Source organism: Scomber scombrus, chromosome 10 (assembly GCF_963691925.1).
Source record: "Scomber scombrus chromosome 10, fScoSco1.1, whole genome shotgun sequence".
Lineage (NCBI taxonomy): Eukaryota > Metazoa > Chordata > Actinopteri > Scombriformes > Scombridae > Scomber > Scomber scombrus.
Window position 1 is genome coordinate 27747103 of NC_084979.1, and position 14521 is coordinate 27761623.

Consider the following 14521-nt stretch of genomic DNA (forward strand, 5'->3'; position numbering starts at 1 on the left):
GCATAATTAACCTCTGTTTTAGTTGAATGGCGTTGCAAGGAAGCCCCTCCTCACCTGAAGGAAGGTGAAAGTCCACACGAGACTCGATGTAGATGTCACTTTTATTATATGGGCTGTGATTTTTATTTTTATTTTTTATTTGTGTGTGTGTCAGATGTAGAAGTCCAACATTCAGCCAGGCAGAAAATCTCAGTCTTGAATAGAGAGGCAAAAGGCTTCGATTCAGATTCAAATGTTGACCTCAAATCTCAGCTTTCTATACTTAAAGCCATAAATATGCGATTAAACGGTCAAATTAAATGCAAAATATGGAGATAATATTTACTAATCTTGAACTAGAGTGTGAAAAAAACAGATCTTTCTTATCATTAATAATTGTAATAAAAATCAAAGATCATATTGGTTTTGTTGTGCTCCCATTTCCCTTCTCTCACACAATGCTGCCACCTAGTGGTCAAATGTATACATGCATGAGTTGCACACACTTGGGACATGAAACTCTTATCACTCATAGTAATAGCACAGTGCTGCATGGCTCTAATAATCAGTTTCATATATAATATTCTTGCACTTATTGTGTGCTGTTCACTGCTGTCAGTGGTTAAAGGAGTATTCAGACCGGTTATGAAGGCCAAAGTCTTGGTTCCTTAAGTTAAAGTACTTTTGCACTTTAACTTGCATTACATTTATAAAAACACCAGCAGGTATATATATATAGCATATAATACTGTATGTATAAATATAACTGCTTCATTAACTCTGACAGTTAATGTAAGCAGATGTAAAGGCAAACAACACTTACAGGTTTTGTGATATTTGTGCTGTTGATTATACTTTTTTGCAGCCTGACTGATACTGGATTTTTGGGGCCAATGCCAATACCGATATTAGGGAATTAAAAATGCCAATATTGATATATCGGCTGATAATCTTATATAAACAGAATATGTACATGAACATTATTGCCCTATGTGCAATATATTATAGGAAACATCTGTTTATTAAAAAAAAGAGTAACAGAATTCTGATTTATTTTAGTTGTCTGATGTTGATCTGTTCATTTGGACCTTTAATGAGATTTTTGTTTTGATGGTGTTCATAGAAAATATGTGGCAGCTAAGACACTGCATCTTTCATAATAGGACACTTCTGTTATATAAACTGAATCATTTGAAATTGTCTTCACAGAGACTTAAATAGAAAAATCACTCAATAAATTAACAACTTTATATAGTTTTGGGTAAACCTGAGTAATCTTTCATTTTTAAAACTCAGCAAAGGTTTTCTGTGTAAAATCCTAATCTGAAAAGTAACCGTAGCTGAAAGATATATGTAGTGGTGTAAAAAGCACAATATTGGCCTCACACTGGGCATACAATAGAAATTCTCAAGTAAAGTACAAGTGCAGTGAAATACTCAGAGTTGTATTTAAGTTCAGTACCACACGTCTATGCTGTCACTGGTATTGGATTTTATGTCATTGACTCTTTATATCGTCTCCAATTTTGTACCCACACTGCAAACCAATTTCCCTCTGGGACCGAACAGAAGTTGAGTCAAAATGAGAAGCAATAATGAAACAATGACATGCACAAAAGAGACATTTCATTTTAAATCCATTTTAAGGAGAGAAATATAATTATAAACAGCTGTGCACAGAAACCGCAGTAATTACAAGCACAACAATAATGCTATGTTCAAAAATGTCCAAAAGTATTCAAAAAATTGCATATTGAACCTCAGGGAGCAGAAGAAGGACAACTATTACATCACCATTAGTATGTGGATATCGGCAGAACCGGACGGGGGAAATATTAATGAACTTAACATGTTTAGTAATTCAGAAAATAATTGCTAATGCTTCAGTGGACTAAGGGGTCACATTTCAGCTCCGATAGAAACTCCAGTTAACCTTTAGGATTTAACAAAAGCAGAGAGCATCTCGCATTGAATTACACTCCCAGGAGCACATGACATCAACAAATCCATTAAAACGACAAAAAAGATTATGTTTTTGGGTCATCTTCAGTTATTTTCTGGACATTTCTGGAAATTTCACTTCTGAATTATAATGCCTTCCAATATGACTGTTATAATATCATTATAATGCTTGTTTATAGTGTTTTAATTTCTGTGACCATGGTATAATTCATTTTATCCAGAGATAATTCACTTTTTTATGGAAACATTTACTTCTAATGTTCTCCCCTCCTTGTATCCTTCTATCATGTGTATCTGGAAGTTCACTGCTACACAGAAAGGCTGCATCTCTGGGAAGAAAAGAACCCCTTTCATCTCTTTATCTTGCTTTCTTATCCCAACATCCTATCTGTGTTTCTTTCTCTTCACCCTCTCTGAGACTGTCTTTGTCTCTCTTAGTCTCTCCTCCTCACACTGTCACTCTCTCCTGTATCCTCCCTCTTCTTCTCGTTCAGTCTTTCATGCCCTGTCCCACAAGTCTCAGTCGTCCATGTCCCTGGTGTCAGACGACCCTATGGGGAAGAGCATATCACTATCCAGGGAGAGGTTGCTACCCAGGCCGGCCATGCGGCTCCGCAGCAGAAAGTGTGTCCTCCTCTGCATGAGCCGCTGCTGCTCCTGCTTCAGCTCCACATAGGACCGCGAGAAGGTGTGGAAGATGGAGGTGACGGGGAAAGCCATGAGGAGGATCCCACTCAGGATGCTGCTCAGAGCCACCACCTGACCCGGGATGCTCCTTGGCACCATGTCCCCATAACCCACTGTCGTCATGGTGATCACAGCCCACCAGTAGGTAGCAGGGATGCTGGTGAACTCCTGAGTGGTTGCCATTTCATTCTCAATCAAGTACAGCAGTGGGGAATACAGTGCGATGGCCACGCACAGGAAGAGGAGGAGAAGTCCAAACTCCCGTGTGCAGCGGCGTGCTGTGAGTCCCAGAGTCTGCAGGCCCAGCGAATGGCGAGCCAGCCGCATCACATAAAGGATGCGCAGGGCTCTAAGGACGCGCAGCACCAAGCCCACTTTGTCCAAATAACTGCTGCCAGAGCCCGGTCGCTTCTCTCCTTTGGAGGTGCTGTCCACCACCAGTGTGATGTAGTATGGCAGGATGGCCACCACGTCTATCATATTCAGTGGCTGTCTGAGGAAGGTCAGCTTGCTGCGGTCCTGAATGAAGCGAAGGGTGAACTCCAGGGAGAACCAGGCCACACAAATTGTCTCCACAATAAAGATGTTTTGACACATCTGGGAGCATGTGCCCTGATGAAGAAAGAAGCAGAGTATAAGCATGTGTTAGTGGTGACTATTATCACTAGAGGGAGCCACTTCAATGTGGAAACCACTGTAATCACTTTGGGATGCTGCAGCACTGAACACTTCAACTTGTAAAATATTTCTTCAATCAATAACATAAGAAAAGCTTGTTATTAATCAAGCTAACACAAAAACCTTTTTTATTTGGATTTGATATTTTAGGCATTTTTAATGTATATGCATATTGTGTGATTCAATAAAGACATTTAAACTGTCCTCTCAAAACCTCTAATATGTTCCTGCTGTTCTTCATGATGCACATTTCAAGCTTTTCTGGAAAGTTCTTGTTTTCGGAGATGCTGTAATGAAGCTGATTCATTGTGTGGCTGAGATAAAGCTCAAAGCATTTCAAAGCACACACTACATGGCACAGAGCCTTTGAACGCAGTCCGGATATCAGGAATAATATCATTATGAAACACACTCCCACAGAGGGGGAGATAGTTTGAGTGGATCCATCCAAGCTCATGAAAACTCTGATAAACCTGTTCTCAGTCAGCGACAGGAACACTTAAAACACTTTTAATGCAACACTTGTTGTCTGCCTGTGATAAATGTGAGGCGTGGAGTTGTTAGGATGTGATTAGTTGCACTTTTAATGAAACAGCTTAATCCAGCCGTGCTGAAACAGAGAAGTGTGAATTACAAAACAAGCGTGTCAGGTCATATATCATTTTGTAACTTCATCAGATCAAGCGAGGTCATGCTTTTCCTTTTTGGGAGGATAAATGTGTGACTTTGTGTCTGTACGAGAGATGATGTTTACCTCATCTTACATTATCACTTAATGCTCTGGAGATCCAAGAAGTCACGAGATAAATGAGACATACAGAGTCACAGTACAGGGTTAAAGTCGGGTTACTGGATCTGAATTTTTTGTTAGCAGCACAAAATGTGGTTAGTAAAAAAGTAATAAATAAAAAAGAAGTTGAGTTTTTGGTTCTGCCCTCCTCCCACCTGCCACACATACAATATATGTGCTTTAATTCATGAGTAAAAGCACTAATATTATTGCAGTTATACTCTTCTTTCCAAAAGGACAAAAGCGAGAAATGCATAGCTTCATAGGGAATTTTGTGTGTGGCTCAAATATTCCATTTTCTTTTGATTTGACTAAGAAGAAGCCAGGGTGCTAATTATATTAGTGATTGAAGTCAGACATAATAATGAAAGCATTTCATGAAAGCCGATCGAGGCGTCTTCAAATATTTTTTCAAATCTGGCAAAAACAACTGTTACGCGCCGCGGCACTCGGCAGTCTCCAGTTTCTCGCTGCGAGGAGGTTTTTGAAATGACATGACAGATGACACATGCCATTATTAGGATTTTTTAATGACTGCTTTTAAAAAAACAACATGTCAAGTTTATCTCAGTTTGGCTTTTGAATGTGTCTCAGCTGAGGATTGCAGACCAACCCAATCTCACCACAGTGTTGGGTTCAAATGTTTCATTGTCAGTACTGTGGTGTCTCTTTAAAAGGTCAAACTGTAGAAAACAAGGAATAAAAGACACATTCCCAGCAGACAATGACGACGTGAAAAGCTCAGTGAATTATCCTGGTATTATCTATGGACCAAATTGACCTTACAAAAGTCTTATCTTGGCAACATGATATGTATGCACTGACTTTTTTTACCACTATGTGATTAAATGTAATGTTATTAGTCTACTCACCGCCTCCTCCTCTTCCCTCATGGCTGGCATGGTGCTGATGGAAAGGTTGATGGCAGTGATGGTGACAAACAACACTGACAAACAAGCAAAGATCTTCCCTGGGAGGCCGGAGTGAGGCCTCTCCACCATGTCTCTTAGCTTTCCCATGCACCTATTTACTCTGGACTCTGCTGGGTTCTCCTTGTGGCCACTGTCTGAATCCAACAGGTCCTCCAAGAGTTCCTCCTCCTCTGCTCTCTCCATCGCTTCAAACTCCTCCATGCGCTGCAGCAGACGCCGGCGACAGCACCACTCCAGGCTCTCCTCGGGGACCCCCCAGTAGAGCAGCTCTTCCCTGAAGGAGAGTGCACACATCTCCCTGAGGGACCGCAGCTTACCTGCCCTCAGGAAGGTCAGGATGGTGCGGAAAGCACAGGGGCTGCGATCGAAGAAGAACTCATTGTGTGTAACGTCATAGTCATCACAGATGCTCATGATCTCATCAAAGCTGCTGCAGAGGTGCAGCTGGCCCAGACGAGACAAGGGGAAGTCCTCTAAGGTGGTCCAAGGCAGCTGGTAACGCAGGCCACCCACATTGATGATGGCGTGGAGTTTTCGGGCGCTGGACAGCTGTGTGCTGTCATGGATGGTGCTGAGCTCAGGGGCAAGCTGTGCCCTCTTGTAGAAGGCTCCCTTATGAGCCTCCTCTTCGTGTAAGGGAGGTGGATTGAAGGAAGTATCAGAGGCACAGCTCAGGGCACTGTAGTCATAGTCAGAGCCATCACCCGCCAACAGGGTCATCTTTACTGGTGCGTTACATCCCTGTGCTCAACCTCCCACCTGCATGCTGTCACCTTCAGAGGGAAAGAAGAGAATGAATACATTTAGACATAAAACGTAAATGTTGCATCAAAACCATTGTATGTACAAATACATGGAGCAAATGTTGCTTATTATGTTGTATTTGACTAAATTAGTTGAAAAAAAACTAGAAAATAGCAGTTGGATGGAGTGTATTTCATTTATTTTTGAATATTCTTTAATAAATGAATATATGTTTATGTGTTTATTGATAAGGACTGTGGGAATAAGTTGAAGAAACACTGGCACTGCTTCTTTAAGGATGCCCTTCAGACATGTTTTAAGACATATAAAATAACTCTGCATCTCCAGAAAAAGAGTTGAATTACCTCATTCAAAATTCTTAAAATAACACACCTTCTCCCTCATTGATATTGTTATGTTTCTTTTCCAAAGTTTAAGCCCTGGACACAAGATTTATTTTTGTTTGTGCACTGGAGGCATCAAGTTGCATACTGGACTATGACTGGCCTCCAGACTAATTGTGATGTCACAAATAATACTCAAGTGTGCAGATTTGAAGATGAGATTTAAGGGGAGCACAGAGAAACTTTCACCATTCAGCAGATTTATCTTCTAGTTTCAAATTCTGCACATATTTTGCATAGTGGAGGTCAGACACTCGAGTGAAGTAACAATAACTGAAATGGATGGGGACTTTAACATAGCGGCACAACTTTTAAAATGACCACTAAAAACATCTACAGTTGTTATGAAGAGGTTACCCTTTCTCCTAAGAATGAATACTTTGCAGCATTATTGCAGCAGGAAACATTCAGCTTGTCTGCATTTTAATTCAGATGGCTTTATGAGAAGGCTCTGTTTAAACAATGTCTGTCTCCAGAACAACCAACTCATTTAAGAAATGTAATGAAAGCATAAAACCTGCTTGAAATATTCCATCACAAAAGCCATTTATGATACTGATAAACTACAGCAGAGAGTTTTCCATAAACTGCATATTAATACAAGAGCTAAAGAACTGTGAATGTAAAATAGTGTTTTCATTTAGAAATATCAAAGGCTTCATTAAAATGATATATTGACTTCTTTGTTAAAAACATATAATTTGGTGTTCCTATATCTTTAATCTCATCTGCTGTGCTTATTACCCTCATTTTATCATTCTGTCAGGCACCATGTTGCTCTTTTTTCCTGCTCACTCTTTTTTCGTTTTGACTCCTTTGACTGTGTAAAGTGCTCTGACACTTACATGTGAGAAGCCGATGGCCGGTGAACTGTAAATAACATTTTGTCCAACATTGTCAAAATAAGGATGGCTGGATGGATGATTGATTGCTTGTTGGTCCTCCAAATGGAATCTAAATCCAACTCTGAATATCAATAACTTCCTACAAAATAACCCAATTATTAAATTAACTGTGTTTGCCTCATGCATTAAAGGACCGGTGTGTAAGATTTAGCGGCATCTAAGCGGTGACATTGCAGATTTTGCAACCAAATGAATACACTTCCTCCTGCCCTTCCTTTTCCAAGCGTGTACGAGACCCTACGGTTGCTGCGAAAGTTGCAAAAAACAGTAAATTCCCTCTACAGCCATTGTTTGGTTTGTCCCTTCTGGGCTACTGTAGAAACATCTTGGTGCAACATGGTGGGCTCTGTGGAAGAAAACCCGCTCACTATGTAGACATAAAGGACCCATTCTAAGGTAACGAAAACCCAACAGTTATTATTTTCATGAGATTATACACTAATTAAAACATATTTATAAATATTATATTCCCTTTCTGCTAATTCTGTTTTGCTAGATGCCACCAAACCATAAACCCAGTCTCACAGCAGTCTCTGAAGTAGTCACGAGATTTAATGTATAGATTCTTGTACATTGACCTGAATTGTCCAATTATTTCGTGACACCCAGCACGACTTTCAGACTAATGTGTTTCAGTTGACAGACTTTGAGTGAGTGACACCATTGAATTTTTTAACAGAGATTTCTGAGACATAACTGACAGAAGAAACATAGTGGAGGCACGAAAAGTATTTCCAATTGAAAAACACATTAGTTTGGAAGTTATGCTGACTCTAATGTCATGAAAAAGATGGATTGGATTTGTCTCCATGTACACGACTCTATAGATTAACTTTCAGGACTATTCCATGAACTGCTGTGAGACTTTGTTAAAATCTTACACACCAGACCTTTAAGTCTTATGCAAATCATTTGGTTAAATCTTGCTTGCAATAACCTTTGTGTCGTCCTCCCGGGTCAAATTGACCCCGTCTGTTTTGACTGTTCCTTCTTTCTTCCCTTCCTTCCTTCATTCCTTTCCTTCCTCCCTCCTTCTCTCTTTCTTTCCTCCCCCCTACCTTCGTCCAATCCTTCTTTCCTTTGTCCTTCTTTCCTTCCTTCTTTCCTCCGTCCTTCCTTCCTTTCCTTTCCTTTCCTTTCCTTCCTTCCTTCCTTCTTCCTTCCTCCCTCCCTCTCTCCTTTCCGTTCTTCTTCCTCCCTCCTTTCCTTTCTCCCTTCCTTCCTTCCTCTCTCCCTCCCTCTGTCCTGCTATCCTCCCTCCCTCCTACCTACCTTCCGTCCTTCCGTCCTTCCTTCCTTCCTTCCTTCCTTCCTTCCTTCCTTCCTTCCTTGACTTGAGGACAACAGGAGGGTTAAACTTGCAGCATCTCATTCAGAAGTGAGTGAATTTATATTTAGATGTCAAACTACTCAATTAATCTTGAACAAGGGTCGCAGGCTGACAAAACAGATAACACTGCTAACAAAAACAAACTGTCATTGTATTTAAAATTCAAGTCAAAGGCTAGAAATGTTTACTGCAGTAGAAATCACTAATCACTCCCGCGAGACCACCAACTGAAATTGAAATGCAGCTTCTTTACATACGAGCGTTCTCCACAAATCGCATCACAAAACAACATGTCTGTGCCATTATCTTAGCAGTATGAACATGCCATTTATGCATCATTAAACATGATCACTGATCTGGATACATCGGGCATCGAGGGATAACAATTCACTCCCTACAGTGTGCATGAACATCTGTTCCCCACAGCAGTCTGGGAATTATAAATAATGGCCTGATGTTATACGAGCTGTTGTTAGATAATTCACTGATGTAACTGTTTTGCGCAGCTACTGAAAAAAATATATTTAAACACTGAAAAAAATCTGCTTTCTAAATCTCTTAGGTAGCTTTCAATCACACTCATCTCAATTAGGTTTCGGTTGAGTTGTATGCACTGACTCGCGATGAAACTGTTAGACAGGTTCAACTGAGTGCAAATACACATTGACGCCAGTATTTCCGCTATTTGTTCTGGGTATTGACAGCTTTCATTTTGTGTGTAGAAGAAATAAAAAGATCAACAGAGAAAGAAAGACATACAGTAAGAATCCGAAAATAGATAAGAGAAGGAAAGAGAAAATGTTTACTGTGTCTCGGCAGTGCAGTGAGGTCCTCGTGGCCTTTGTCCAAACTAATTTAATCAATTACAGTAATTTAGGGGGAGGCAGGTTAGCCAGTTGGGAATTAAAACGTCAGTGCCTGGATTTGCTGAACCAGTAATTCTGGGTCAGAAAGGAGGCCTTGGCTTCTAAAATGGGGATGTGAATGTGTCACTGAATGGTTATTAGGCACCTGCGCTGTCAGCTTCTGTGAGCCACTGATTACAGTTAGCACCATCTTCCTCCCGTGAAATTAGAGCAAATCCAACCCTGAGCTCTTCTCTCCAACACCCTGCCTGGTTGCAATAACCTACGCTCCTTCCTGATGGTGCTTCGTTTTGGTCGATTTTGGATAGTTCACATGTGAAAGAGCATTGGGGTCAGGAGGTTTCACTGTTGTTCATTTTTGTAGGACAATCAATTTTATCAGTAGAGCATGTAGACCACCAAAAGATGCACATTCACATCTCTCATTTTCCATATTTTGAGTATAAGTATTGTCTATTAAACCAACACTACTGCCTGTTAACGAAACCAAAACACAAGAATGAAAATCATTTCTCAAAACAGTGTAAAATCCCTCCTTTTTCTGCTGCTTCAAACCTGTAAATTCTCACATTCTCCCTCCATGTGGCGGAGGTTATCGATACGCCTACAATACATCACCAGTGTGGACGTGCACAGGCCTACACCATTCTCCTACGAGATTAAATCACACTTAACCCCTTGAGGCTGTTTGATTTCTCACATTGCCTTTAACCGACTGTGCTTTTGCCTCTCCGTGGTCACAGGAGCTTTTTTTTTTCTTTAGTTTTAAAAACTTGTGTTTGTTTTTTTTTTCTTTCTTATCTGCTTTGTTGTGCCTGTGATGCCTCCCCTGGGGCATGAAGTCTACCTCGGAAGGAGAGTTGAAACATTGCAAAGACAGCAAAGGCTTTTCTCCCCACCAGATCGTCTGAGGTCTGGCCTCTCTCTGTGCCAGCGTTATCACAGCTAAGCCACAGGGCATGTTCTCCAGATTGCCTAGTGAGTCACTGGATTGTGAGTCAGTGTTGCCTGAATGCATTGTGCATGCATTTCCCACAGTGCCCTCCTCGAGAGCCAAAGGAGCGCTTCACTACCACTAATATTGATTGAGATGAATTTAATGAGCGTGATAATAATAATGATCGCTGCAAGGTAGAAGCAGAGCAACTTTCCAAAGAATTATGAAGTTTTTAGAATTTGAAAAAAGCTAAATGTGATTTCTTTATTTTATTTGTCTGCAGAGGATTGTGTGCAACAGTCCTGTTTAATATGAATGTCTCTGATTGATGCAAATCCACTATTGCAATGAGCAACATTTTTAGTGGAGCGTTGCATTCTTCGGGCAGGCTTGAATAGCTCATTTATTAATGATTTCTATTTATGGCTTCATTCATACTGGTGGAAGTGTTGTGTAATTTACAAAGAGTGAGAACCGAACAGATTACTCCAATCTGTTTCTGAATAATCAACGATTTGCAATTCATCTCGACTCAATCTGTGAAATACAAACACATGGTCAATGAATGAGTGATCGGTATTTAGCAAATCTGAACCTCAGAGACTTACAATTGAGATGAAACACATATTGGGTTACTCTTTTGTGACAGCTGTTCAGCTCTCACAGTCTCTTATTTTCGTGCACTTAGCCTAACAGCCACACTCAGTCCTGTGCAGTTATGCATAAATGGTTTTAAAATAAATGCTCTTTATCTGGATGCTGCAGAATGATAGATGTCACCTGAAAATGGAGTCTATCCTGTACTCTTTGTCTCAGGCTAAACGACCATTCAGGCCACACGATGCCCCTTTGTTCTCCCCAACAACCAATTCTCCTCCTATTCCCTTAACAGCTCACTGTTTTCTAATGGACTATAAGAGCCCGGTGTTTCCAGAAATGGACTTGAAACCACAAGAGCTGCCGAGACCCAACTCTCTTTCTCTCTCTCTCTCTTTCTCTCTCTCTCTCTCTCTCTCTCTCTCTCTCTCTCTCTCTCTCTCTCTCTCTCTCTCTCTCTCTCTCTCTCTCTCTCTCTCTCTCTCTCTCTCTCAGTCAGGTATGCCAGAAGCAGTTATAACCCAGAAGACCTTTACTTACAGTAATTCCAGCAGGAATAGTTGTAAACAAAAAAAAATGTTTCTTTTTTGTTGTAAGTGGGTGGCATTAATGCATACTGAAAACCCTGGAAGAAGCTACCACAGTGCCTCCAGGGCAATAATTGTCTCCCTAACTCTGTCTGTGGTCCACCACAATGTGCCGCTCTCTGTTTCTGGGGATGCAGAGAAGTACTCTGTGGAGATAACACAGCTCCATAACGAGCCATGTTAGCACTAATGCTTGTTTATTTTGTGTTTTGTTAACCATTCATTGTCAAATGAAACGAACCATGCATGCCTTTAAAAGTGGAATGGAAATAATAAATCTATCTAACACACCACTGTTTGTTTTAAGCTTTATGATCATATTTGAAATGCTAAGAAGAGAGCAACCTTTTCAAAATGCCAATCAAGATGAAAACGTTTTTCCCCCCGCTTCCCTCTTTGAGTGAAATGTCTCCCTAACAAAGAGCAAATGATAATAATCACACCTCTGCAGTTTGTTTCCCAGTGTGTCGCCTGTGTGCCCGTCCTCTTAAAGCACTCTATCCCCCAGACAGGGTGTGAGCCAACCTGCCCAATCCCAACATTTCTGCATCACTGCCTCACATTATGTCACAGAACTCACTATCCTCTTAGTCTTAGAAAATGGTGATGTATGATATCTAGTCAGCCCCCCCCCCCCCCCCTAAAAAAACATCTCAACATCACCTCAATTATACACATAAACACTGACATTCAAAGTATAACAGTCATTTTTTTCTTCTTCTTTTTGTAGCATCCCAGGCATTTTTCTTTCCTGAGTGGATGATTGTCCACTCTCAGCGTTTGTGAGTGTTCGACTAACTTGATTATATAAAGATTGCATAACATTAAGTTCTCAGTATTGTCTGTGTGCATTAACCAACACTCACTTTTCATCTTTTTATGCCCTTTTCCTGCCGGGCTGAAATCACCCAACCACCTAATCGCTGTCAGCTATGTAAACAATTTTTCACAGACAGCTGATAAAAGTGTCTCTGAGACCGGGCATGTGCGCAGGCAGGAGCCATCTCATACGGGTGAAGACCTGACCGTCTGTCACTCTTGACGGAGTGTTTCAAAGGGTCTCCGCACCAGGACCAAGTGCAGGCCCCCTTGGGATGAGGTGACAGAAGGTACAAGAAGCAATGACCGATCAAAGATAGGCGAAAGGTCACGAGCAGAAAAAGAAAATCCACTCTTAACACTATTACACCGTGATACACAGGGCTTTCTTTTTTGGCAGGGTTGATGGATGTGAAGTCAGCTTACATGAAGAAATAGGAGAGAAGATACGTCCCTTGATAGGCAGTAAATGTTTGGTGTTGGGTGAAGAGAATGACAGCTCTTCTGTCACAGGATGTGGCATTTGATGCCATATAAACAAAATGCACTTTGCAATTAGAATTTGGTGATTTAAAAAAAAAAAAATTGCAGATGGTGGATTGGTTAAAATCCTTAGCTCAGTTTAAACAGGATATAAAAGAAACAAAAGCTACCGAATTGGACCGAATTCACAGACTCTAAAGTCAGTGAATTTGTCAAAAGCTTCAATCCTACTCACGCTTTCAAATCACATCCACGATTTCATTTGTTTTTAATCTGAACCCTGACTGAAGACCTCTTTGCGTACCCACTGCCGCTCTGGGAGAAGGGGCTGCTGATGGGACCGTGACTCTTCGATCTACTCTAGTGACACGGGAGGACAGCTATCTCAGATTCCTTACACATAAAGACACCTGGGAATAGCACATTATAATTACTTTGCTGGCCCTTTTTGTGGAGGGGAATGAGACACAATTATCTGTTAGAATAGGAAAACGTCATTAGCTCATCTCATTATAGTCACAATTACCTGGAGGAGGGAGAGAGAATGATCTATTACATATCAGATATCACTGATCCAAAGTATCAGAGAGGCATTTGCATTGTGGAGTCATAATCATATTACGGTCCATAATCTAACGTCATCTTCAAAGTGAGAGCATGTGCTGCATTGAAAATTATCTGTAATGTAACATCAGCCATGATTCAATATTTGAGGGCTTGAAGTGGCTCTCAGATTCGGAAAGTTTCTCTTACATCAATTTTCATATTTTAATTTTGAAAAGTGGCTGTGTGCTCAAGTGCAGCTGCAAAAAAAAAAGAAGAAGAAGAAAAAAGCCCCACAGTATATTCCAGTCTGTACAGCATGACAGGGACAATGTCTCTCTACAGTGAACCTTGTCTCTGGTGAGATATCAGTAAATGTTGACAGATCATAACACGCTGCAATGTAACTGCAGCCTTGTTACCATGGAGTTTGTGTAGTGTATCCAGTATGCAAATCACTGTCATCTGTTAAAGACATATTGTAGATGGGTTGATAGATCCATAATAAAATAATGGTCGCTTTTAATGAAAAGTGGACTCAGCAGGAAGCAATTCATCAGCTTCAGTCTTATTAAAAGTGACCTCTGTGCTGCACCTTTGCACTTGTTTTTTTAGAGAGAAAGAGACTGACGGCATACTTGCACAGATCTGAGTATTTCTGTAAAGTGAAGGAAATAGCAGCAAAAACCATAGACTGAGATCTGCAATCATAGTTGCAAAGTATTTGGATTATCAAAACAATGCTTCTAATATCAACCCTGAAAAATCAGCTGCAAAAAATGTCAGCGTAAGCTCTGTCGTTTCCAACTTCTTACTGTGAAAACAAATGCTGCGCTGCATGTGACAAACTCCTCAAAGTGTGACTTTAAAACGGCAGAAAAGAAAGTGTGGTTTACTGTAGACCTCAAGTTTGACATGCATTTTTTTTTTTTTTTTTAAAGAAAAGAAGAAGCAAGATACTCACTGTGCTGTTGAATCAGTTACTCAGCAGCTGTTAGTTTGCTGAAGGCGCTGAGACGAACGCACATGAAGGAATATATGAAATGTGTCTGAGCTTCTGCTGCTGCCTCCTTTAACTCTGCTCCATCTATGCACGGGCACTAGGCTTGTGGAGTACGAGGAGGTTATTTGATGATGAGCAACAGGCTGCCTCCTCTCCCTCTCCCTCTCTCCCTCCCTCCCTCCCTCCCTCCCTCCCTCCCTCCCTTGTTTCCCTCCTTCCCTTTCCCTTTGCCCTCATCTCTCTCTCTCTCTTGCTCTCTCAACCCCCTCCCCTCC

At 40.9% G+C, this 14521-nt stretch overlaps 1 protein-coding gene across 1 annotated transcript; it reads right to left on the bottom strand.

Moving 5' to 3' along the window:
• Positions 1-2460: 2460 nt before the first annotated feature.
• On the bottom strand, positions 2461-5748 carry kcng1 (potassium voltage-gated channel, subfamily G, member 1). The gene is made up of 2 exons (XM_062427694.1): positions 4969-5748; positions 2461-3240 (listed from the first exon to the last, which is right to left on the bottom strand). The coding sequence occupies exons 1-2, from the start codon at positions 5746-5748 to the stop codon at positions 2461-2463; spliced, it is 1560 nt and encodes a 519-aa protein (XP_062283678.1).
• Positions 5749-14521: the final 8773 nt, after the last annotated feature.

Bases quoted from the DNA above. Each gene is read 5' to 3' on its own strand.
- kcng1 (XM_062427694.1), bottom strand. From the start codon at position 5,748: ATGACCCTGTTGGCGGGTGATGGCTCTGACTATGACTACAGTGCCCTG. The intron at 3,241-4,968 runs GTGAGTAGACTA...TTTCTTCATCAG, and splicing joins TGAGGGAAGAGGAGGAGGCG to GGCACATGCTCCCAGATGTG.